This window comes from Hyperolius riggenbachi, chromosome 9 (assembly GCF_040937935.1).
Source record: "Hyperolius riggenbachi isolate aHypRig1 chromosome 9, aHypRig1.pri, whole genome shotgun sequence".
Classification (NCBI taxonomy): Eukaryota; Metazoa; Chordata; class Amphibia; order Anura; family Hyperoliidae; genus Hyperolius; species Hyperolius riggenbachi.
Window position 1 is genome coordinate 45212475 of NC_090654.1, and position 26723 is coordinate 45239197.

The 26723-nt window shown below is 48.3% G+C and overlaps 1 protein-coding gene across 3 annotated transcripts in view; it reads left to right on the forward strand.

The window, feature by feature from the left end:
- The window catches only part of USP19 (ubiquitin specific peptidase 19), a 157312-nt gene that overhangs the window by 79812 nt on the left and 50777 nt on the right, over window positions 1-26723 (forward strand). For 2 of the 3 annotated variants that reach the window (XM_068252644.1, XM_068252646.1), the window contains exons 10-14: window positions 4048-4262; window positions 9269-9458; window positions 13032-13165; window positions 16475-16633; window positions 25221-25331. In XM_068252644.1, the coding sequence (XP_068108745.1) occupies window positions 4048-4262; window positions 9269-9458; window positions 13032-13165; window positions 16475-16633; window positions 25221-25331 (809 nt within the window). The remainder of the gene's footprint in view (window positions 1-4047; window positions 4263-9268; window positions 9459-13031; window positions 13166-16474; window positions 16634-25220; window positions 25332-26723) is intronic. The other variant, XM_068252645.1, reaches the window with a different exon arrangement.

Here is a 26723-nt window from a genome sequence, read left to right on the forward strand (position 1 = left end):
AATATTAGAGGCAGAGGATCAGCAAGACAGCCAGGCAATTTGCATTATTTAAAGGACTACGGAAGTGAGAAATATATGGAGGTTGCCATATTTATTTCCTTTTATAAAATACCAGTTGTCTGGCTATCCTGCTGGTCTGTTAGGATGCAGTAGTGTCTGAATCACACCAGAAACAAGCATGACGCTAATCTTGTCAGATCTGACAATGTCAGAAACACCTGATCTGCTGCATGCTTGTTCAGGGTTAAAAGTATTAAAGGTAGAGGATTAGCAGGATAGCCAGGCAACTGGTTTTGCTTAAAAGGAAATAAACATGCCAGCCTCCATATCCCTCTCACCTCGGGTTCCCTTTAACATAAAAATGTAAACAGTTAGCAGATCTATTAACCTCCTTGCCAGCTATCCCGAGCTCAGCTCGGGGTAACCTGCGTAGGAGGATTTCTCAGGCCCCACTGGGCCGATTTTCCCCAAAAAAATTTCCTGCACGCAGCTAGCACTTTCGCGCTATCCGCCGCGCGCCCCCCCCCCCCCCCCTTCCAGACCCCTTGCACAGCCTGGCCAATCAGTGCCAGGCAGCGCTGAGGGGTGGATCGGGATTCCCTCTGACGCCCATGACGTCATCCCGCCCAGCAGGAAATCCTGTTCTGAACGGGATTTCCTGCTTACTCTGATCGCCGAAGGCGATCAGAGTGGATATGGGGATGCCGCTTGTCAGCGGCTATCATGTAGCGAGCCCTGGGCTCGCTACATGAATTAAAAATTTTTTTTTTAAAGTGTTGCGCTGCCCCCTTGCCGCCAGAATTTTAACGGCAAGGGGGTTAAGAACGCTGTTGTAAACCAGCTATAGAAAAGTAACTAAAATTTGAGCTAGGTTGATGCAACATTGCTTATTTTCTCTGAAGCGAGAGGGATATGGAGGCTGCCTTACTGTATTTCTTTTAAACAATTCCAGTTACCTAGCAGTCCTGCTGATTTGTTTGGCTGCAGGAGTTTCTGAATTACAAACCTGGAATGAGCATGCAGCAATCCAGTCTGACTTTGGTCAGAGACGTGATCTACATGCTTGTTCAGGGTCTATTGGTAAAAGTATTAGAGGCAGAGGATCAGCAGGATAGCCAGGCAAAATTAATTGTTTAAAAAGAAATAAATAGGTCCGCCTCCATATCCTTCTCACTCCAGGTGTCCTTTAAAAGTGCTGTTTATATGGCTGCTGTGCTGATCTGGCTTGTGCGCTTCTTAAAAACACCTAATGCTGGGGATACACGGTACGTTTCTGTACCGTGTATCGACCAGCTGATAATATTCAGCTGGCCTGATCAAGCCGCTCGACTCCCGCTCGCTCGATCCCTGCCGGCGGACCATGGCAGGGAATCGAGTGCTGATAAGGAAGCGCCGGCGGGGACGAGCGGTAATCGATCCGCGCGGGGACGTGGCTGGGGTCGATCCGACGCCAATTGGCCGCCGGATCGACCCGTGTATTCGCAGCATAAAGCCAAAATGATGAGGGCTGTCCAGTCAATTAAATTTTGGTGAAGAATCTCAGGAACCAGGAGAGGAAAAAGGAAACAGAAAACACCAGGAGCACCAGATAGTGTAGTATTTCCAGGCAATTACTGTATATACTGCAGTATAAGTCTAGAAATGTAGGTCTGCTTCACTTCATAAAATTATAGGGGTCGACTTATACACAAGTCACGGGCAGCACTGAGCAATGTGTGTACTAATAGTGACGTTCTCATTTGCAGCAATGTACCCAGTGGTAAGTGATACTTTGAGGCAAGGAAATGCCAAGAAAACACAGGTCTGAAAGTCCTGGCCACAACAATTAACAAGGAAAGGGACTGGGGGGGAAATACTGGACTACATAACAGGAAGTGAGTAATTGCACCACTTAGTGGCCTGGAGGAGGTATTGGCTGCACTTAAGGGACACAGGGCCGGCCTTTGACCTGAGCGACCGGTGCGATCGCTCAGGGCGCCGACGTCTAGGGGGCGCTCCTGTCCCCTGGCCGCATGTTTTGAGATGGAGGCTGCCGCTGCGGGCCCCGGCTGGGTCCTCTCGCTCCGCCCCCTGGTGCCGCTGCTGAGGGCAAACATGTCCGTGATGGAGGGGGTAGCTGCAGCGCGGGGAGGGCAGCCCGACCTCTCCCTCCCTTCCTCTCCGGGCCACCCTCCGTGCTCCCCCCTCCGATCCGATGCAGACTGCAGCAGAGATAACAACTCACCTCCCTGGTTCCGATCGCCGGCGCCTCTCACTTGCCACTGGTCTCTCTTCTACATACATAGTCACTGATACACACTAAACTTCCTGCTTAACAGGAAGTTTAGTGTGTATCAGTAACTATGTAGAAGAGAGTAGACCAGCTGCAAATGAGAGGCGCCGGCGATCGGAACCAGGGAGGTGAGTTGTTATCTCTGCTGCAGTCTGCATCGGATCGGAGGGGGGAGCACGGAGGGTGGCCCGGAGAGGAAGGGAGGGAGAGGTCGGGCTGCCCTCCCCGCGGCTCCCCCTCCACTATGAGGGGAGGGGGGAGGGCACCTACCTACCTACCTACCTACCTACTCTATACTGGGGGCAGCTACCTATCTAACCTATACTGGGGTCACCTACCTATCTAATGTATACTGGAGGCAGCTACCTATCTAACCTATACTGGGGGGGCAGCTACCTATCTAATCTACACTGGGGGCAGTTGCCTATCTAATCTACACTGGGGGCAGCTACCTATCTAACCTATACTGGGGGCACCTACCTATCTAACCTATACTGGGGGCAGCTACCTATCTAACCTATACTGGGGGCAGCTACCTATCTAACCTATACTGGGGGCAGCTACCTATCTAACCTATACTGGGGGCAGCTACCTATCTAACCTATATTGCAGGTACCTACCTATCTAACCTGTACTGGGGGCACCTACCTATCTAACCTATAGCTGGGACAAATGCCTACCTAACCTATACTGGGGCAAGTATACTGGCTACCTATACTGGGGGCACCTACCTGGCTAACCTATACTGGGGGGGGGGGGAGAGATCTATAGCTGGCTACCTTTACTGGGTCACCTATGCCTGGCTACCTATACTGGGGGGACTTATAGCTACATGTCAGGAATCAGGATGGACGGAGGCGCGCTGAGCCTCAGGCTGCTGCAGAGAAGCGCGCAGCATGTGTGACAATATCCTGAGTGACGACGAGTCCTTCTCTCCTGCTCCCAGAATCCTGGCACTAAGCCCCCCCCATTAGTGTATGTGTGTGGTGCGCTCACACGCGAAGAGGATGAATGTGGGGGGGGCACCAAAATCTGGTTACGCTCAGGGCGCTGTGAAACCTAAGGCCGGCCCTGAAGGGACAGGAGGGGTTTATGGCTACAATACTGTATGCAGTGCAGTCATTAACCCTTCCCCTGGGCCCCAAGTGCAGCCATGAACTTTGCTCGGTAGACTTATACTTGAGTCAATAAAAAAATCCAGCTTAAGAGGGTTGAATATTGGAGTCGACTTATATACGAGGTCGACTTGTATTTGATTATATACGGTAAATAATGTGTGACGCAAATATACTACTTAGAAACCTGGGTTGCTATTAGGCAACTACAATATTAGACAGGTGGAGAGTTCTCTCTCCACGTGGATTGGGCTTCCTCTTCTTCAGGATAGGTTGGATCACACGCCAGAAAAAGGACACTCCTAGAGGGAGGGGAAAACTGTACACAAAATGGGAGGAGGCATCCCCCAGTGTAATATGCAATGTGTAAATGTGGCTAATGAAACACCTCAGGTAGGAGGTTTAAGGATAAAAATGTTATTGGATGACTCGTTTCGTGGCACCTGCCTGCTTCCTCAGGTCTACAGTATAGTGTCTTATGAAGCTGCATGCAAGGACTCGGAGCACCTAATCATGTAGCGTTTTTTTTAAAATTCTTTTAGAAGGGACTACAAGTGGCAGCCAGCGTTGACGTTAGAGCTAGTTTGTTAGTCAGTTTATTCTATTAGAGGATATGCCATCTGACTGCTAAACAGAAACTGTCTTTTGCATATTTTTAAGGTGCAGTGGGTGGTGCAAAGGTTGCCATGCCCGCAAGTCCTGCCCCCCACGATAAAGCACAGCAGGGGACCAATCAGCACGCGCTGTCGAGTAAAGAGGAAGCCAGGGCTGTGGAGAAGGAGAAGCCCAGGACAGAGGACGCCAGCCTGGAGAAGGTCGCATCGAGAACGACATCTGAGCACGTCTCTGTGAAGCCAGAGACCCTTCTGCCTGCTGTAGGTATCCCCAGTGCTGGAGCTTATACTATTATCTTTTATATTCTTAGTGCAACCTATCATATGCCTGGAAGTGGTGACATCACTGAATTATACAGCACAGGCAGGTTCTTCTTTAACCTCCTTGCCGGTCTAAAAAATCCGGCAAGGAGGCAGCGCCGCACTTTTTTTTAATTTTATTTTTTTTAAAATCCTGTAGCGAGCCCAGGGCTCACTACATGATAGCCGCTGAGCGGCGGCATCCCCCCACCAACTCCGATCGCCTTCGGCGATCAGAGTATGCAGGAAATCCCGTTGAGAACGGGATTTCCTGCAGGGCTTCCCCGGTCGCCATGGCGACCGGGCGGGATGACGTCACCGACGTCATCAACGTCGGGACGTCACAGGGAATCCCGATCCACACCTCAGCGCTGCCTGGCACTGATTGGCCAGGCTGCGCAGGGGTCTGGGGCGGGAGAGGGGCGGCTCGGCGCGGCGGGTAGCGACGAATCGGCGGTGAGCGGCGGCGATCGTACTATGCACGCAGCTAGCTGAGTGCAGGAAAAAAAAATTATGCAAATCGGCCCAGCGGGGCCTGAGAAATCCTCCTGCGCAGGTTACCCCGAGCTGAGCTCGGGATAACCGGCAAGGAGGTTAAAGGGGGCACTACAGCGAAAAACTGTAAAATTTAAAATATGTGCAAACATATACAAATAAGTAAAATTTTTTCCACTTTAAAATGAGCCATAAATTACTTTTCTCCTATGTTGTTGTCACTCACAGTAGGCAGTAGAAATCTGACAGAAGTGACAGGTTTTGGACTAGTCCATCTCTTTATAGGGGATTCTCAGCAAGGTTTTTATTCTTTATAAAGATATTCCCTAAAAAGGATTTAACCTCCTGAGCGGTATGGACGAGCTCAGCTCGTCCATCACCGCCGGAGGGTGCCGCTCAGGCCCTGCTGGGCCGATTTTGATCAAATAAAGTGCAGCACACGCAGCCGGCACTTTGCCAGCCGCGTGTGCTGCCTGATCGCGCCGCTCTGCGGCGATCCGCCGCGAGCAGCGACGAAAGAGGGTCCCCCCAGCCGCCCGAGCCCTGCGCAGCCGGACCAATCAGTTAAGGGCTGGATCGGAGGCGGCTGACGTCAGGACGTCGGCTGACGTCCATGACGTCACTCCGCTCGTCGCCATGGCGACGAGGAAAGCCAAACAAGGAAGGCTGCTCATTGCGGCCTTCCTTGTTTATTCTGGGCGCCGGAGGCGATCGGAAGAACGCCTCCGGAGCGCCCTCTAGTGGGCTTTCATGCAGCCAACTTTCAGTTGGCTGCATGAAATAGTTTTTTTTTAATTAAAAAAAAACCCTCCCGCAGCCTCCCTGGCGATCTCAATAGAACGCCGGGGAGGTTAAACAATGATGCTGGCCAGCTTCCCTGCTCCCAACACAGTTTTTTGGCAGTTGGACAGAGCAACTGCCATTCACGAAGTGCTTTTGAAAATAAATATATCCCTGAGAATCCCCTATAAGGAGATGGACTAGTCCAAAACCTGTCACTTCTGTCAGATTTCTGCTACCTACTGTAAGTGACAGCAACATAGGAGAAAAGTAATTTATTGCTCATTTTACTCTGTAAAAAGTGTAATTCTTATTTGTATATGTTTGCACATATTTTAAATTTTACAGTTTTTCGCTGTAGTGCCCCTTTAATGTACTTCAACTTTCAGTTGATATACTCGCCAGGAAATGGGAATTACTCTTGAACCCCGCCCCCCAAGTTGGCAAAACAACTGTGGATTTTGCTCAAAGCCTTGCCGAAAAAATCCACAACTCTGTGACTCCCCACTTACGTTTTTGTGGGTTGCCCCCAGCTCAGGGGCTGCCTATGAGGCTGGGTATGCCAGCTTGGTTGCTGGAGGTTGATGTTCCTCTTTGTTGTCCCCAAGAAGGCTGGAACCTGGTGCTCTCCGGCTGGTGCCTGGAATCTGTACGCTTGTGAGGAAGCTATTTAGAGGTTAAAGAGACTCCGTAACAAAAATTGCATCCTGTTTTTTATCATCCTACAAGTTCCAAAAGCTATTCTAATGTGTTCTGGCTTACTGCAGCACGTTCTACTATTACCATCTCTGTAATAAATCAACTTATCTCTCTCTTGTCAGACTTGTCAGGCTGTGTCTGGAAGGCTGCCAAGTTCTTCAGTGTTGTGGTTCTGTGATGCATCTCCCTCCTCCAGGCCCCTCTCTGCACACTGCCTGTGTATTATTTAGATTAGTGCAGCTTCTCTCTGCTCTATTATCTTTTACAAGCTGGATAAATCGTCCTCTGAGCTGGCTGGGCTTTCACATACTGAAGAATTACATACAGGCACAGCTGTTTGCACTCTGCAGGAAGAAACAGCCTGACACTTCAGTGGAAGATAGCTGCAGGGGGAAAGAAGCACACAAATGATCTCTTAAGATTAAAAAGGAAGGGTGTATACAGCCTGCTTGTGTATGGATGTATTTTCTATGTGTGGACATGCTGTACATCAACCTACTTCCTGTTTTGGTGGCCATTTTGTTTGTTTATAAACAAACTTTTTAAAACTGTTTTTAACCACTTTTAATGCGGTGGGGAGCGGCGAAATTGTGACAGAGGGTAATAGGAGATGTCCCCTAACGCACTGGTATGTTTACTTTTGTGCGATTTTAACAATACAGATTCTCTTTAAGGCCCAATTCACATGGACGATTGGGAAGGGGGGTTGTTGCTCTTTAAACCTTGTTGTGTTGAACCATCTAGTGTATCCTCCCCCCCCCCCCCCCCCCCCCCCCCAATATTTTGGTTTTATTGAACAGTATTAAAGCAAGAACAGACATGTTCCAATTCAGTAGAAGAGCCGGCACATGAAAGGTCTGAGCAGTTATGCTCAGAGTAGTCAAGGTACACTGCTAGTAAGAGACAGACCTGTTGCTATGAAAGTATGCTTGAGTACAGATAGCATCTATTAGGGAACACAGTACCAGATATGACATGGGGTAGACGAGCATTTATGTAAATTAAAGAACTTTATGAACACAACAGGGGCTGGTGTTTGAACGTATGCCACCAGAATGGTAAATTTGCCGCCATCACATCAGGCCTGTGTTGCTTAACCTGCAACAGGGAGCAAGCAGTTCATCGCAGTGAAATGAAGCTAGCTTGTTGCGTCTTTTTGATGACTCAGTGAAAGCGGGCCCTTGCACACTAGAGGCCTTTTTCGGCATTTTAATGCCGCAGTTATAGTTGGCGTTTTCCAAGGTAAAATGAAAGTTCCTAGACTTTCATTTTACCTTTCACACTTAACGCTGCGTTTTGGAGCGTTGCGTTTTGAAGCTCCCAGGAGCTTTTTTAGGGCTGACTGCGGCGTTTCTCATTACAATTGATAGTAATGTATTGGCGTCAAAACTCCTTCAAAACGCTTGCAGCCAAAACGCAGCGTAGCCTTTTACCGCTACCTGTAGTATGAAAGAGCCTTTAGGGTTCTTTCACACTACAGGCTGCGCTAAAAAAGGCTAAAACGCTGCCTTTTACTGTCAGCATTTTACAGCCAATACATAGCGTTTTCAAAGCGTTTTACAGCTCATATGAAAATGTCCTTTTTTTTTGTTTGTTTCTTTAAAAAGAAGTCAACAAGTCATCTGTAAAAGGCTTTGAAACAGCTGTAAAAAGCTGTAGTTGGCCTTTTCCATTGACTATCATTGAAACGCGAAAAGCCAACTTCGGCTGTAAACAGCTTTGAAACAGCTCCGAGGAGCTTCAAAACGCAACGCCCAAAAAAGCTGCTTTAGGTGTGAGAGGTAAAATGAAAGTCTATGGACTTTTATTATACCTTGGAAAGCGCAAACTATGGTCTTGGCTATAAAACGCAGAAACTAGCCTCTAGTGTGGAAGAGCCCTTAAGGCTGAGTCTGTTGATAACCACCTCATCTGCCGATAATTCGGTGTGTATACATCAGCTCCGACCACCCCCCAGCCAGCGACCCGCCAGACAAATTAATAAATGGGTTGTTCTCCGCGCTTGTGTCGTGGGAAGTCACGTCTGCACCACTTTGTTGGCTCTCCCGCAACCCCCCCCCCCTCCCCCACCACCACCTTTTTCGTCAGGCGGTAACAAGCTCGTTATAGTGGACAGAGCCCAATCCATGTCGTCCCTTCCCCTAACCCCCCAATGTGCAGTGTTTTAAAGTCTCCCCTCTCCAGCGCAACTCCTGGCCTCCTTCAGTGTCCGCCATCAGTGTAAGTGCCTGTACCACATAGCACCGCACCTGGTGCCAGTCTTCTCCCCAGAATTTTTTTCCAGCTGGGTGGCATGAAAAAGTAGCCGGGTGGGACGAGATGAGAAAATGCAGGGCCAGTGCTGCTGTGAGCAATTATGCTTACAGAATAGGAGGAGGTGAGCCGATGACAGCCGGGTGCTCACCAAAACTAGCCGGGTGGAGCACCCAGCTAAAAGAGCCTGGGGAGAACACTGGGCGCCACATAGTAGAGGCACTGTGTGTGACGCGGAACACCAGAGGAAGCAAGGAGTTGTGTGAGAGGACAGGTGATACATTACAGAGGCGGGTTCTGGGAGGGAGGGGCGACATTATAACACTTGGGCTGAGCCCAGGAAGTGTTGTAGGCTCACTTCATACAGAAATCTATCTGCAGTGTATGGGCAAACAACAGATTCCTCTGATCAGATTTGATCAGAGAGGTATCTGTCTCCTGGTAGATCTGCCTATGTAAAGACTGATGTATGGTAACCTTCAGGCTGAATAGAATGAGCTACACTAAAATTAAATGTTGGACATGATCAATCTGTTCCGGTCTGATCTGTAAGTGTGTTATTGGCTGGTAGCAGTCATGTGTTCATGTCTCACTTGTGCTTCCTGTGAGGAGTACAACCATTCAGTTATGTAAACAGAAACCTGATTACTAAAAAATAAAAATCACAGGTTTCTTCAAGAATCCTTCTCAAGGAAATTGCATGTAAAATATTCAGCATCTGTATGTTTGTCTATCCATAGCCCAAGCCGACATGTATGGTCCCTCCGATGACACACAGCTCTGTGAGCAGCGACAGTGCCCAAGAGGAGGAGGAGAAGAGAGTCTGTCTGCCAGGTTTTACTGGTCTGGTTAATCTGGGAAACACCTGCTTCATGAACAGTGTTATCCAGTCTCTGTCCAACACCCGGGAGCTGCGGGATTACTTCCAAGGTGAGCTTCATTTCATGCCTAACTTATGGTGTGTACACACTTGAAAGATTAATGAAAGACATCAGACCAATTTTACCCCCTTCCATGTAGTTTGAGAGCCATACTCTACACAGTCTATTCTATTGAGCTGAACTCCCCTCCCCATCAGATAAAAATCTTTGCAAGATTCTGTGCACAGACATGCTGTACGCATGCAATAGATCAGTATCTGCAAAAGATCCGTTCCTGCAAAAGATCCGTTCCTGCAAAATGCATTCATAGTCTATCTGCCGATCCTCATACACACCTTGTTTTAAAGAGGAGCTGTTAGGTATAAGGTCTCAGAGAAAATAAACACATATATCAGTAGCTAAAGATTGGCTGTACTTACATTACATATGCATTTCACTGTCCACGTTTGTACTTCACAGAATTTGTATATAGTATATGCAGAGATTGATGCTCCTGATAGCTCATGGCAGGTTCCATGTTTGTCTGTCTCCTATGAAGTCAAATGTGTCGTCATGTCCTGCCTGCTTCCTGATCACAGAAAAGCTCGTACTGAATAACACTAGTGTGCAGTGAATATTAATTAGCCATGTGGCTAGGAACAATAGCGGACTCCTGCAGTGTACTCTGCCCGGAGATTTTTCAGTGCTGTGCGCTGGACTGAGTTTTAAGCTGCTGAAACTTGATCCTGTAACTTCTCCTTAGCAGCCGAGGGGAGGGCCCCAGAATGCTTTGCAGTATGGTATGCGGCTTGCGTCCTCTTGGGTCTAACAGCTTTGCTGATAAGCACACATCAAATGTAAGAGAGATTTTTATCTTCACTATTGCCTTTTTGGCTTCCGTCTAAACTGTTTAACACAGGAGAATAGAGGTTTAAATTAGCTTCTGCAGCCTGACAGTTACTCTCTAAAGAAAACCTGAACTGAACATTAAAAGTCAAAATAAACATACACAAGTCATACTTACCTCCTGTGTAGTCTACTACTTAATCTATTTTTCCTCTCCTGTGTCCTGTTTTTCCACTGTGATCAATAGAATTCTCCGTCCTCCATTTTGAAAATAGCCATCACCTCATAACAGCTTCCTGGTCAGCGCACTGTTAAACTGTAATATCACCCACTTGAGCCATAGGGAAACATGGACACATCAGTTCTCCTCTCAGCTGTAACTGACAGCAACTGATATATAACTGACATCAACTGATATATTTCAGTTCTGACAAAATGTTGTCAGAACTGGAAGGGATCACTGTAAGAAGAAAATGGTGAGCTTCTGAGAGGAACTGATGGCAAGGTAACTATGTAATGTTCATTTGAAGTTACCTCATGTGTTTATTTTAAATAATTTTACTCAGTACAGGTTCTCTTTAAGCCCTGTCTACACGAGGCGATCTGACGGGATCGCCTCTTCCGCATCCCGCGCGTACCCGCCGCGTCCCCACGCGTGCGTCGGATTCGATCCGCCCTCGTCCCCGCGCTGCGCCGCTTATCTTCCGCTCGATTCCCTGCCATTGTCCCCTTGTGGGGAACGAGCAGGGAATCGGCAGCGGCAAAATCGGACCTGACTGATCTTATCAATCGAGCCGCATCAGCGGCTCGATTGATAAGGAACATCGAAGCCTCATCTACGCGTGTAGATGAGGCTTAACAGACAATCATCTGCAGATCAGATCCACCAGGATGGTTCTTCAGATCTGCAGATGATTGTCAGATATGCAGACAAATGTCTGTTAAACAAGGTGTGTATGAGGATCTGCAGATACCATAGACTATGAATGCATTTTGCAAGAACTGATCTTTTGCAGAAACGGATCTTTTTTAGATACTGATCTTTTGAAAATGTGTACAGCATCTGTGTGCAGCATCTTGCAATGATTTGTATCTGAGGAGTTCAGCTCCATAGAATAGACTGTGTAGGTATGGCTCTCATGCTACATGGAAGGTGGAAAAATTGATCTAAGATCTTTCATTAATCGTTCAAGTGTGTACACACCATTAGTCTGTCTACAACATACATAATGCACGATTGTCAACTACAAAGTCAAATTCCATTTACTCAGTGCTCTGTGTTTGTTACATAGTCTACATGAAGTCTGCATTGCAAGCATTTCAAGCATTACAGTATAAGCATAAATGTTTCTGCTGTTATAAATCTTATCTCGACCAGTGTACACCAAAAACTGCTAGCAGATGCGCAAACGCTAGAGGTGTTTAAAGCAGATTTTCACAGCAATTCTAGGCATGTTTAGACAGATTTTCTAAACATGCCTAGCGTTTTTTGGAGCGTTTTTGTGTAGCAGATTTCATATAGTGTTACAATAAAACTGTAAATGAACAGCTTCTGTAACAAAAACGCCTGGAAAACCTCTCTGATCTAGCATTTTCCAGAGCAGTTTGTCACTTTCCTATACCTTACATTGAGGCAGAAACGCCTCAGAAATCTAAAAAATGCTGCAGGACCCGAGAGTTTGCATTTGGGGGAAAAACAAACCGCTCTGATGTGCACCAGCCCACTGACATACATTACCCAAGCGGTTTTCCACCAACAAGCATTTTAAAAAAACACCCAAAACCGCTCTTGGTGTGCACCAGCCCTGAGTCAGCCTGGCTTTATTCTGGTATGCACTCAAAATGCTACACGTCCTGCGATTGTTATTAACCTTAATCACAGTCGCACTGGTGGGTTCCCATAGATTTAAATACATTGGCAAATCATTTTTATGGAATCACTGCCCATTGTGGGCGATCCAAAATCTCCCTAGTGGGTTTCAGCCCTAACAGTTGCCAGAGTTGTTCCTCCGGATGGATCGGTCAAAAAGCCTGATGTCAGTTGCTATTCATTTGGCTACATTTTGCACACTATAGTCTTCCAACACGCCAAAATCTGTTGTTTGTTGAATAATGTACTGCATTTTACTATTTGTCACTATAGTGCCTCCTTAAAGAGAACCCGAGGTGGAGTTCTGACAATGCTATCTGCACACAGAGGCTGGGTCTGCTTATATTGCCCAGCCTCTGTTGCTATCTCAATCCCCCCCTAAGTTCCCCCTGCGCTCTGCTAAGCCCTCCTAAATCACGTGTCGACAGCGGGCTGTGTTTACCCATGTAGTGTCACTCTCGCCCCCCCCCCCGCCTTCTGCATAGCTCCGGTCCCCGCCCGCGTCCCTTCCCTCCAATCACCAGGGAGGGAAGGGACACGGGTGGAGACCGGAGCTATGCATGAGGCGGGGGAGCGGCGAGTGACACTACATAGATAAACACAGCCCGCTGCGACACGCTGCGTGTCGACAGCGCGGCTGTGATTTATGAGGGACAGCAGAGCGCAGGGGGAACTTAGGGGGGATTGAGATTGCAACAGAGGCTGGGCAATATAAGCAAACCCAGCCTCTGTGTGCGGATATCATTCTTCTCTTTAAGATTTGTTGTAAAGCATCCAAGATGAGCAATAGGTGTTGTTTTTTTGTTGTTTTTTTAATGCCCATTCTCTGTGTTGGTGTTAAATAACTATGCTTCAGCTTTAGGCTTGAGTATGATCTTTTGCTCTGTAATAGTTTTCTTTGTTTACGTTTTCTTCTTAATCCTTAAGATCATTCGTTTGAATCGGAGATCAACTGCAACAACCCTCTGGGCACCGGCGGTCGTCTTGCCGTAAGCTTTGCTGTGTTGTTGAGAGCCCTCTGGAAAGGAACACATCACGCCTTCCAGCCCTCCAAACTCAAGGTGCCAGTGCTCTTCCTCTATTCTACATTTGTATATGTCTGTAGCTAACGTCCGTCAGTTGTGAAGAAGGCTGTTCTGACTATAACCTGTAATGGCGTTAGACAGAATTTTGCCAGCGAGACTGGAATGCTTCGCCCCTGCCTACACATCTGCAATATTTGTAGTATCCTACCTTCTGGTTTGTTCCATTTTACCAGTCCTGGTATTGACCTACTTGGCATATACAGTAGAATCCCTTTATAGTAAGCTCCAAGGGACCTTGAAATGTAGATTTCTGTATCCGAATTGGTCATACACTATATATTTATAAAGACGCATTTGCTAGGACCTGAGGACTGCGTTTATTATATCCAGAGGTTTAATAAATCAGTTTAACCACTTGAGGACCCACCCTTTACCCCCCCTTAAGGACCAGCGCTAGTTTGATTGATCTGTGCTGGGTGGGCTCTGCAGCCCCCAGCACAGATCAAGGTGCAGGCAGGGAGATCAGATTGCCCCCCTTTTTTCCCCCCTATGGGGATGATGTGCTGGGGGGGGTCTGATCTCTGCTGCCTGCGAGTGGCTGGCGGGGGGGGCACCTCAAAGCCCCCCTCCGCGGCGAAATGCTCCCCCTCCCTCTCCTACCTGGCCCCCTTTGGTAAGCCGGGCTGCACAGGACGCTATCCGTCCTGTGCAGCCAGTGACAGGCTGTCTCCTGTCACATGGCGGCGATCCCCGGCCGCTGATTGGCCGGGGATCGCCGATCTGCCTTACGGCGCTGCTGCGCAGCAGCGCCGTACAAATGTAAACAAAGCGGATTATTTCCGCTTGTGTTTACATCTAGCCTGCGAGCCGCCATCGGCCCCCCGCCGTGATTTGACAGGAAGCAGCCGCTCGTACGAGCGGCTGCTTCCTGATTAATTAGGCTGCAGCTGGCGACGCAGTACTGCGTCGCTGGTCCTGCAGCTGCCACTTTGCCGACGCACGTTATGAGTGTGCGGTCGGCAAGTGGTTAAGTGGGTTTTTACTAAAAATATGGTTTTCCTCTAAAATATTAAACATTCAAAAGGAACATGAAATGCTATGAGACTGCTCTGATGTCTTTTGAATTCACCCCACTGAAGCTATCGTTGTCAGCTACAGGACAAATTACCAGATATACTCACAGTAAAGTAATTAGTAAGCAAATAAATGCGAGAACGTTATCTATTTTCCCCCCCCGTGGAATCTTTTCTGCCTCCTGTACACAGTGTATATACTTCCAGCACAATCTGATAATTCTAGCTGGCAAAGGCAGGCTTGTCAATTAGCAGCTGAATGAAGTGAAAAGATGGTTTTAACCCTTAAAAACCAGTCAGATGGTCTTAGCTGTTAATTTTATGCTGTGTTTATTGCTTTAGACTACAGGTTAAATTTGAGTAGAATTCCACCAGGGCTGTGGAGTCGGTCCAAAAATCCACCGACTCCGACTCAGACTCCGACTCCTCAGTTTAGGATTCCTCCGACTCCGACTCCGACTCCACGACTCCGACTCCTCTAATTTGCATATTACAATTTTGTTGATTAAAAGTATGTAACATGAAATTTGTCTCTTAACTGCCAACGCTTAGGAATTTTACAAGACAACTGAAGTGAGAAGGATATGTAGACTACTATATTTATTCCCTTTAGACTAAAACTAGTCCTTGGTAAGAGTACTTGTAAAAGGTACAAACCGGAACAAAGAACATCTATCAGGCCCTAGGCAATGTAAGTGTGGGTACATGTAAGAATGATGTGCAGGTACTCTGCAGGGGAATGAGGAGATTGTAAACAGACAACACCTCTGTGTTCAATGTGCACAGCATTCTCAGTGGATTCCCTGCAGCTCTGTGGGGAGTGCATATGTAGAGTATAGTACTACTGTGTAACAAAGTAAACCTGAGACAGATGAAATTAAAGTTTTATACATACCTTGGGCTTCCTCCAGCCGCCTTCAGGATAATCAGTCCCTCGTTGTCCTCATCCGCCACCTGGATCCTCTGCTTTGAGTCCAGGTACTTGAGCCAGTCAGGCGTAGTGCGCATGCACACACTCCGCCGCCAGGAGCATACTACACCTGTGCAGCACTATTGCGCAGGTGCAGAATGTTCCTGGCTGTGGGAGCGGCATGTGGCCGGACAGCGCTGACTGGCTGAATTACCAGGACTCATAGCAGAAGATCCGGGTGGTGGAGGACAGCGAGGGACTGATTAGCCTGAAGGGGGCTGGAGGAAGCCCCAGGTATGTATAAAACTTTACTTTTCATCCGTCTCAGTTACCCTTTAATTTGTAGTCACCAAACCAAATTTTAACAACCTATCAAATTATTTGATTTCATCAGCAAAGGGAGTGCATACATTTGCATAAATCAGCATCAATGCAGAATTATTTCCATCTCGTTGACCATCTCTATTAGTGACACAGCTACACATCAGGCTTTATTCTTACAGCATAGATGTTATTTAGTATATATAAGAGATTCCTGTGTACACATCATATAAACAGTCACAATCAGATTTGTATATCTGACCTTAAAAATACGGGGACTGCTTTATTGAAGCAGCACAAGTAACTAATTTTGATTGGTTTATTTCATTTTTGTGGACTAAGCACAGCTATTACTGTATATATACTGTATATATCCATTATTTTTCATGACTATTATCTGAGAAATAGAACATTTTATCATATTTTCTATTTTAATTACAGTTACAAATTCATTAGGAGTCGGAGTCGGAGTCGGTGCATTTTTTCCCGACTCCGACTCCGACTCCAGGCACCCAAAATTGCCCAACTCCACGACTCCGACTCCACGACTCCGACTCCGACTCCACAGCCCTGAATTCCACTTTAACCTCCCTGGCGGTATAATTATTTCCGTATTTTTGGGACCCTAAAATTTGAAAAACAATCATACTGCACAGAGATCTGCAGCAGCCCTGCATTTACTCACCTTCCTGGAATCCAGCCCTGCAATTCACCCTCTGTCCTCTGGGTTGCGCTGTAACCTTGTAGTGAGATTGCTGTCTGTCGTCATGACGACAAATGGCGATCTCACCAGAGTGATGCAGGGCCTCCAAGGACAGGAAGGAGAATGACTACAGATGTCTGGATCTGTTATACTCGGCATAGAGCTCCCAGCGGCTACCACGAGTCAGGTTCAGGGTTACCGCTCTGAGCTGCTGTTCTCCACCCCAACCCTGACTCAAGGCTACCGCCAGGGAGGTTAACAGTCTATAGATGTTATGCACTTGTATGGAAGTAATTATTGGCTGCAGACCTTATTGAAAATCAACCTTCTCTTCACAGGCAATAGTTGCCAGTAAAGCCAGCCAGTTCACTGGTTACGCCCAGCACGATGCTCAGGAGTTTATGGCCTTCCTTCTGGATGGTCTCCATGAAGATCTGAACAGGATTCAGAACAAGCCATACACAGAGACTGTGGACTCGGATGGAAGGCCAGACGAGGTACAAGAAGCTATACGTACTTCTTTTTTTAAGCAGAATTCTATGTACATGTTAGACCAAGGACAGAAGTGGAGCTTACCAGGGCTGTGGAGTCGGGAAAAGATCTATCAAAAAGATCAAACAAATGCATAGGAGCACCTTAAAGAGGAACTGTAAGCAGAAAAAAAAACAAAAAAAAAACGGACTCCTAGAGAGTGATGAGACGAACCATTTTTACTCCTGGCAGAGTAACAGTTTTTTTTTTCTTCCAGCAGTTGTAACTGCTATACTAGGCTGTAACCACTTTTTTTTTTTAACTGACTGATGTCATCTGTAGGCGCCCAATGCATGTGTGGAGAGAAGTGCAGATAGAGAACCATACAAACAAAATTGAATGGTTGTTGTAAAGCAGTTTTAGTAAGTAATTGCAACAGGGTAAATGTATGGAAAAAGGGTGATTTATTGTAATGGGCTGGGCCCCTTTCCACTGGCTGTGATTTTTACTGATTGCGAGAGCACCACGATTTACATATACATTGCGGTGCTCATTTCCCACTAGTGCTCCCATTTTTTCCCAGAATGCAGCTGTCGACTTGCGTGATTCTCGTTGTAATCGTGCTCCAATCCCAACAGCTATACAGCGTAAATGCGGCAAGTGGATAAAGCAGCATGTGCGATCACAAATGCAGCGTAGTTGCGATCGCGTTTGTAATGGAAAAGGGCCCATAGAGGAGAAAGCAAAATGAAAGCAGATCAGGCTGTTTCTATACAGTTAGTATCAAGTTTCAGCATAGCGTCAAAGTGCTCATACACTTATCGATTTTCTCATTCAATTCCTTGCAGATTCCTACTGGGAATCGATTCCCAAAAATGTCTGATTGATTTTTGATCAATGCCTTGGCACCAATTATCACTACCTTATATTGGTGACTATTAGGCGCTTGCTGGAGCAGTTTCCTGAATTACCTGATCCACTAGTTATCCCCTACCCTCCTGGCAGTATTTTCTGGTGGTCTAGTGGTTCCCCCTCAAAGTCTTCCCTGGCAGTCAAGTGGTCCCCTCTCCTTCTCTAAAGTATTCCCTTAAACCCTGGTTTTCTCACAGTATTCCTCCAGTCATCCTGTGCCCATGCTGTCAGTCCGCGATCCTCTCGTCAGCTGTATCGGCCTCCAATAAGCTGAAAGTGTGGCCCCAGGGCGGGCGCTGCATCGCTTTCCTGTGCACGGCAGCGTTCTGCACATGCGCAGTACAGAAAAAATCATTACTATCAGGATGCATGCAGCCCAGGGCCAAGCATGCGTAGTACCTCGCGACTGGCCACAACTAACCAACTTTGAGAAGGGTCACTGATGCTGACTGGAGGGTCGTGGAAGGACAGCGCGGGCACAAGATGACTTCAGGGAGCTGCAAGAAGCCCCAGAAAAATGAAACTGCATGTCGTTTGACTAAAAGGGAATCTGAAGCGATGTAAAATTATTTGAAATAAACACATGATGTAGCTGCAAATGAATATTACATACTAACCTCACCGTCAGTTCCTCTCAGAAGCTCCACATTTTCTTCCTACAGTGTATTTTGTCAGAACTGAAATATACCAGTTGCTGTCAGTTATATATCAGCAGTTGTCAGTTACAACGGAATGTGCAAGGTAATGTCCATGTTTCCCTATGTTTCCCTATGATATTACAGTTTAACAGTGTGCTGACCAGGAAGCTGTTAGGGGGTAATGGCCATTTTTAAAATGGAGGACGGAGAATTCTATTGATCCCAGTGGACAAATGGGACGCAGGAGAGGAGAACGAGATTGAGCCGTAGACTACACAGGAGGTAAGTATGACCAGTGTATGGTTATTTTTACTTTTTATTTTCAGTCCCGGTTCTCTTTAAAGTGTACTAGAGACGAGTAAGTATAAAAGATTTATACATACCTGGGACTTCGTCCAGCCCCTCCGCACTGATCGCTCCCACGCCGTCTTCCTCCGCCTTCTTTTTCTCCCATTAACAGTCCTGCTAGCTGAGCGAGTCGCGGCGCACTGCGCATGTGAACAAGAAGGCGGAGGAAGATGGCGTGGGAGCGATCAGTGGTGCAGAGGGGCTGAAGGAAGCCCCAGGTATGTATAAATACTTACTGGCTTTACAGTGTACCTGAGACAATAGTCGTGTCAGGCTTTATACTTACCTGGGGCTTCCTCCAGCCCCCATGAGGTCGCTCGGTCCCTCACCGTCTCCCCGGGGCCTCTCCTGGACAGCCTGATACTCTAGCTGAGTTGAGCTCCCCATGGCAGGTGCAAAATGCTCCCGGATACGGGGTGCGATCAGGGAGCAGATGCTGCCGGTGAAACGGGGGACAGGAGTGGCCCGGGGAGATGGCGAGGGATGAAGTGGCCTCAAGGAGGCCGGAGGAAGCCCCAGGTAAGTATAAAACAGGCTTGCTTAAAATTTCTTGTTAACCCCCGATTAGTATGGTAGCCCCCCATACCTTTTAGCTGTATTCCTGTATTCCTTGGTATTCTAGTGGACCCTCCCCCATGCATGTGTGGCAGCAGTTTATGACCCCCCCCCCCCCCCACACACACACACACACACAATACACCCACTACACCTAGGGAGCATTATTTTACTGTACACTAGAGCTCCCCCCTCCCTGAATTACTATCATGTACCTGCAAGCCTCCCTCCCCCCTGCAGGCTGCAGCATCTCTCTCCCTTCTCCTTGCTAAATGCAGGCTATACTCCCTGTATACCTTGTCCAGTGTTGTGTCACTCCACTCTGCAGCTGTCATCAGAGATTGAACTATTGTGCAGCATGTGACTAAAAACAGTTCAGTACACTGAGCGGCTCTGATGACAGCTGAAGAAGTGAGCAGAGGGAAGCAACGCAGAACACTGGGTAAGGTATACACGGAGGATATATTACACTCTGCAAGCAGGAAGGGCGAGATGATGCAGCCTTCAGGGAGAGGCTGGGAGCGGAGGAGACGGATGGCCCAGAGAAATTCCTGCTGACCCAGGGTCGGACTGGGACACTGAGAATGTTCAACCTGGGGCCCACTCGCCCCATAATTTAGAGCTCACATATGATGCCTATGTACTCTGTAAAGTACTGCTGTGTGGTACCATATTAATAATATGGCAGACAATAGACTATGGTAGGGATTAGATTGTAAACTCCTCTGAATATAGTCAACATGACTATGCCGGGTCGGTTCCAGGAATTTTTTTAAAGAGGGTATTGTGCAGGTCCACTAGTTGGGGTAGATGGTTAGCAAAAAATGGGTCATGGAAATTACTAAATATGCATAAAATAAGTAGCGGTGTTATTTAAAGTTTTCCCAGAAAAACTTTGGATGAAGCTCCCTCTCCTTTAGTAAGAAGTAATGCCTTGGTTAGCATACTGTACATATGGCAGGGATTAGATCAGGCATGCTCAAATCACGAATTCGGATGAAATCTGAATAGGTGTTATTCGGATTTCATCCAGTTAATTGCAGCACCAGTGAGGGTGGGCGAGGGGAGGTTAATCTTACCCATTAACTGTCTTCTTAGCTCCGTCCATCGGTGCCTCCCACGCTGCTTTCCAATCTGGCGTCATGTGATTACAAACACTTCCTCCTTCCAGGTTGAAGGAGGAAATGTATAGTCACATGATGCCAGGTTGGAACGCAGCGTGGAAGGCGCCAATGGGCGGAGCTAAGAAGACAGCTGAAGGGTAAGATTAACCCCCCCCCCCCCCCCCCCCTCCCGCACAGGTGCTGCAATTAGTAGGATGAAATCTGAATAACACCTATTCTAGAGTGACCAAATTTTTGTGGGTCCAACCTGGGACGGGTGGGGGAGGCGTGGTGGGCGCAGCGGCAAAAAAATGGGGGGGGTGTGGAATGTGGCGCGCGCAGCAACGAAGACTGGGGGTGGGGGTCTGCGCCGCGGCAAAAAATGGGCGTGGCCATGCCATTGTATGGGCGGAGCTAACGTTATGATGTAACAGCGAGGCATAAGAAAGCAGCATTTACGAACATCACGGGGGCTAATGGGAGATGGGAGAAGGTCACTGGGGCTAATGGGAGGGAGGAGGTCACAGGGGCTAGTGAGGAGAGGGAGGAGTTCACTGGGGCTAGTGAGGAGAGAGGGAGGAGATCACTTTGGCTAGTGGAGGGAGGGAGGAGGTCACTGGGGCTAGTGGGGGGTGTGAGAAGGTCACTGGAGCTAGTGGGGGTGGGAGGAGGTCACTGGGGCTAGTGGGGGTCAGGTAGGTCACTGGGCTTGTGAGGTGTGGGAGGAGGTCACTGGGGCTAGTGAGGGGTGGGAGGAGGTCGCTGGGGCTAGTGGGGGGCAGGTAGAAGGTCACTAGGCTAGTGAGGGGTGGGAGGTCACAGGGGCTAGTGGGGGACAGGTAGAAGGTCACTGGGCTAGTGGGGGGTGGGAGGAGGTCACAGGGGCTAGTGGGGGGCAGGTAGAAGGTCACTGGACTAGTGAGGGGTGTGAGGCGGTCACTGGGGCTAGTGAGGGGTGGGAGGAGGTCACTGGGGCTAGTGAGGGGTGGGAGGAGGTCGCTGGGTCTAGTGGGGGGCGGTAGAAGGTCACTGGGCTAGTGAGGGGTGGGAGGAGGTCACAAAGGCTAGTGGGGGGCAGGTAGAAGGTCACTGGGCTAGTGAGGGGTGGGAGGAGGTCACAGGGGCTAGTGGGGGGCAGGTAGAAGGTCACTGGGCTAGTGAGGGGTGGGAGGAGGTCACTGGGGCTAGTGAGGGGAGGGAGCAGTTTGCTGGAGCTAGTGGGGGGAGGGAGGTGGTCAGTGGGGCTAGTGAGTAGATCACTGTGGCTAGTGGGGGGGAGGGAGGTCACTGAGGCTAGTGGGGGCAGGGATAAAGTCACTGAGGCTAGTGGGGGTGGGAGGAGGTCGCTGGGGGCTAGTGGGGGCTGGCGAGGTAGATGCATACTTACTGCCTCCTGGCTACAGCTGCCCAGTTCTCCAATGTTGCAGGGGGCGGGGCTTCCTCCAGGCAGGGCTTCCACCTGCCAGACACATGCTCTACCTGGCTGGAGGGACTCTACATAATACTTCACAGTCCATTGCGGGGGCGGGGCTTCGGCCGTCATGGGCGGAGTTTTGGTCGTCCGTGGGCGGGGCTTCAGCCGTCATGGGCGGAGTTTTGACCGTCCGTGTGTGTTCTACAGCAGCAGGGATACTTGGTGAACTCTGAGCAGACAGCGCACACACACGCTGCTCACAGTCACTCCTTCTCCTGCCCCAGTCTCCACCGGCATGTGGAAACAAATCAGCCTGTGGGCGGGGCATCAGCTGCAAAAGGCCCACTGGGAAATCTCCCGTGACATTCTCTAGTGACCCTGTGCTGACCACCCGAGCAGGAAGAGCGCTCTAAGAAGTGAGAGACACACACACGGGCTGGTGCTATCTCTGTACACTTCCCCCTCTGCGCGAGGTGTCCTGCAGAGATGACGTCAGCTTTTTTTTCCTTCTTTTACAACTGCTACTACCCAGAAGGCTGTTCGTCCTAGGCTCAATTAATATTCAGCCGCGGACTTACATCATTAGGTGGGCGGGGCTTATGCCTTAAAACTGTATTAAATGTGGATTTTGCTACTTCTTTCTGGAAAAAAACTTGTTTTCACCGATAAAGTGTACATCAGCTTCATGCTGGTGATGAGATGATGATGTGCTTACAGTTCCTCTTTAATAGAACAATACATAATAAAGATAGACCAGAACTAGAATGAAACAAAACCGTGCAGTCTTGCAATCACCCAGACCCTCTAAACCAGGGGTCTCAAACTCGCGGCCCGCGGGCCATCTGCGGCCCTCGATACAATATTTTGTGGCCCTCGCCGGCTAAAAGCTTCCTTATAGTTCGCTTAAGTGCTCCCAAGTAATCCGCCGCATCCCCACCGCTAAACGAGGGCTGCAGAGACCCCAAATCGGCCTGGGGGCAATTCGCCGGCCTTTCCTGGAAGGGGCAGAGCTTTCAGCCTCAGCTCTACCCCTCCTGATGTCAATCGCCGCACGGATTGCCGCCTCTCCCCGCCCCTCTCTGTGAAGGAAGAGTGAGAGGGGCGGGCAGAGGCACCGCGATTGTGAAATTCCTTATGCGGCCCAGCCTCATCCTGACTTTGCCTCCTGCGGCCCCCCAGGTAAATTGAGTTTGAGACCCCTGCTCTAAACAAAGAAGCCCCCAAGCAAAGAAATAAAATACGCCAGTGAATGGCAACATAATGTACACAGTCTGTACAATTACCACCCCACTCGCCCACAAAATGGAAGAGGAACTCGATGCAGATCTCTATATACCAACCACTCCTCCCAAATTACATCAAAGTGATCCAAGTTTTCAGTACTTAAAGTGTACTCTGTCTATCAGACAAATCATGTCTAGAGGGTTCTTAAAGAGACTCTGTAACAACATTTGAGCCTTATTTCTTCTATCCTATATGTTCCTATAGCTGTTCTAATGTGATCTGGCTTACTGCAGCCTTTCCTAGTTGCACAGTGGCTGTATTATCTCTGTTTTATGATCTAATCTTCTCTCCTCTGTCGGGCTGAGGCAGTCAGGCTGGAATGTGCTCTGCTGCTTGTGATTGGATAGAAGCTATACACAACCTCTCCAGGCCCCCTGCACACTCTGTATGACTCAAAAACTAAGCTACTCTCAGCCTATCACTTGCTATGTGTTTTGTTTGTAAACACTGCATAAAACTGGCAATTACAAGCCAGGATTGCAGCAGGGAGTGGCAGAAACAGCACAGAGGGGCCCAGAAGAACATAATGAATAGAATGGTATGCTTTTTATTGTAAGAATTTTACAGTACAGATTCTCTTTAACCAGCTCAATGTCCAACACAGAAACATGGGACACAGAAACCTTTAAAGTTGGATGATATCAGTGAAGAAGGAAGGAGTCTTGGTTTATGCACTTACTATTGGAGCAAGGAGATGTAGCTTTACACCCATCATAAGAAAACCATTGACAAGTGAAATAAATAGGGATTATCTTGATACAATTGGAATAATATATAGGGCTGCAAATGAGCAGTCAGTTCTTAAAGTGAACCTGAGGTGAGAGCGATATGGAGGCTTCCATCTGTATTTCCTTTTAAGCAATACCAGTTGCCTGGCTGTCCTGCTGATTCTCTGCCTCTAATACTATTAGCCATAGACCCTGAACAAGCATGCAGCAGATCAGGTGTTTCTGACCTTATTGATAGATCTGACAAGATTAGCTGCATGCTTGTTTCTGGTGTGATTCAGACACTACTGCAGCCAAATAGACCGACAGGGCTTCCAGGCAACTAGTATTTTTTAAAAGGAAATAAATATGGCAGCCTCCATATCATTCTCACCTTGGCTTCACTTTAAGGCTAGGCTCCCACTTTAGCCAAGCCTCCAGTGGTAGCGGACATTGTAGTGTATGCTCCGATGGTCCGTTGTGGTTCAGGAGGTGACTAGAGCATGTGCGTTTCTACCACAGGTTATATGGGAAATGCATTCGCTCTCCGGGAAAAACTGCAGACAGCACAAAAGTACAGTCCGCTTACCCCAACGGATATGCTTCAGACTGACAAGTCTAGAATAGGATCTGTCGACTGTCAGTTCTGCAATGAGGTAAAACAGCCAAAAAATGTCTGTTTTCTGCTATAGTGAGAACACAGCTTAAAGAGACTCAGAGATGAGTCTTCCTGCTGTTTTTTACTTACCCAGGGCTTCCTCCAGCCCCATAAGCATGGATGTGTCCATCGCCGTCCTCCCGCAGTCCTCCGTTCAGCCGCAGTCAACTCCCGGTACGCGGCTCAGTCTGGCTGAGTAACATCCGCGAGGGTCTTTTGCGCTTGTGCAAAAGGTCCACGCATGCGCAGAAGGTCCACCGCTGACATCACTGAGCCGCTTACCGGGGAAGATAGCAGCTGAACGGAGGCGCTGAGAATGACTGCGAGGGACACAGCCATGCTTATGGGGCTGGAGGAAGCCCCCGGGTAAGTAAAAAAACAAAAAAAGAAACAGCAGGAAGACTCGGCTCTGAGTCTCTTTAAGTGGAACTGAACTGCACAGACTCCACTCCTCGGAATCCAGCACTGCCATTCTCCCTCCTGTCCTCCAGGTGGCGCTCTACCCCTACGGTGAGATCGCCATATGTAGTCTTTTGACAAACGACAATCCTAACCAAGGGATCAAGAGCCTCTGAGGGCCGGAAGAAGATGGGCTACGAGTGTCCCGATCCATGGGAGGGGAGTTACAACCACCGCTGCGCGCACTATGCTTTCCTATACCTCTCAACGTTCACCCCGAGCCATGCTTGGGATTAGTGATCCCAGCTTCTTCTTTTTTTCCCATACCTCTCAGCGGTCACCCCGAGCCATGCTTGGGATTAGTGATCCCAGCTTCTTCTTTTTTCCTATACCTCTCAGTGGTCACCCCGAGCCATGCTCTGGATTAGCGCTTCCATCTTTTTTTCACCTCACCAAGGAGGTGTAAAGAAGAAACAAAAATGGAAAGTTAGAGGTGGCAGCCCACAGTTTCTGCAGTTATCAGTGTAGGATGCTTTGGGGGCATAATTATGTAAGTGATACCATGTATGAATGTCCTGGCACTGTTTCCTGGCAGGAGGTTGCTGATGAAGCATGGCTGCGGCATAAGATGAGGAATGACTCCTTTGTGGTGGACTTGTTCCAGGGCCAGTACAAGTCAAAGCTGGTTTGTCCCATCTGTGCTAAGGTGAGTGTGTATAATATTGTGGTGTTTATTTTTCCATATGACTTTTCAGGTGACTTCTCTACTATCTGACGTAAAATGAGAGTGGTTGCCCAGCTTTTGTTTCTTGGGTAGAGTACACAATAAAGGTGCTTTTGGCTCTAGGAGTTATGCTCCCGAGCTGATAGAACCTAGGCCCTAAGAGGTTGTGAGGTAATAGATCCTCTCTGCTCCAGGAGTTATTCTTCGGAGGGGCAAGAACATTTCAGGTCCAGAATTTGTGTGTCTCGAGCAGGATTTTTCAACCAGGTTCCTTGAGGTCTTTGCACGGGTTCCCTGGCAATTTCTCCTCTCGTGACAGTGGCGGACTGAGAATGTTTCGGTAGTACCTATTTGGCTCCTCTTTGTCCTCTTCACTCATTGTATGCTTTCTTTGAATGTGGTAGGGGTGGAGTTTAGAGTCTGAAGCCCTATAAAATATCTTTTTACTTACAATTCCTCTAGAGCAGTGGTCCTCAAACTAAGGCCCGCGGGCCGAATGCGGCCCTCCAAGGCTTTTTCACTGGGAACCCAAACCAAAATGTATAACTTATAGATGTGGCCCACTGCACCCTTACATATCAGTGGCCCGCATATAGAATAGGAGTGCTGGCACCACCCATCCACATGAAGCCAGTGAGCAGTCATTCGCTTCCAATCCATTTCTGCATTAGGTTACACTGCTGTCCAACTGGACGTCAGGTTGTCACCTGGGTATGCTTCACTGTCTGGTGCACAGATGTTTTTCGAGTGCCACATGACTGAATGGCTGCTGCTGGGAGTTCTCCTCCAGGCATGATTGGGGTGAATCAATACCTAGATTCAATGTAATGTTTTTAAACTTATGTATGTTCTGGCCCCCCGGGCAGTCTGAAGTATGTTGACGCGGCCCTTGACCAAATAAGTTTGGGTACCTCTGCTCTAGAGTATTATGCCAATAGCTGAAACGCCGCATTCCCGCAGCTAAACGATGCCTCTTTACCCCCCAAATCCCCGGGGCAAAATCCGGGGATAGCTTCCTTAGAGGCAGAACTTTCCTCTGTAGCTCTGCCTCTGGTCGTGTCAATCTGCTCCGGATGCCACCTCTCCCCGCCCCTCTGTCTTCTTTCACTGAGAGGGGCGGGGAGAGGCGAAGATCCGCGCGCAGATTGACGCAACTGGAGGCAGAGCTACAGTGAAAAGCTCTGCCTCCCCAGGTAGCAAAATCCATGACTTTGAAAATGGTGGATTTTTGCGCCGGTATTTGGGGGGTAAAGAGGCATTGTTTAGCCGCGTGAATGCAGCGTTTCAGCTATTGGCATTATACTCAAGAAAAATTGTAAGTTAAAATAGATATTTTTAAGGCTTCGGGTTCTCTTTAATAGAGCAAACTATAAG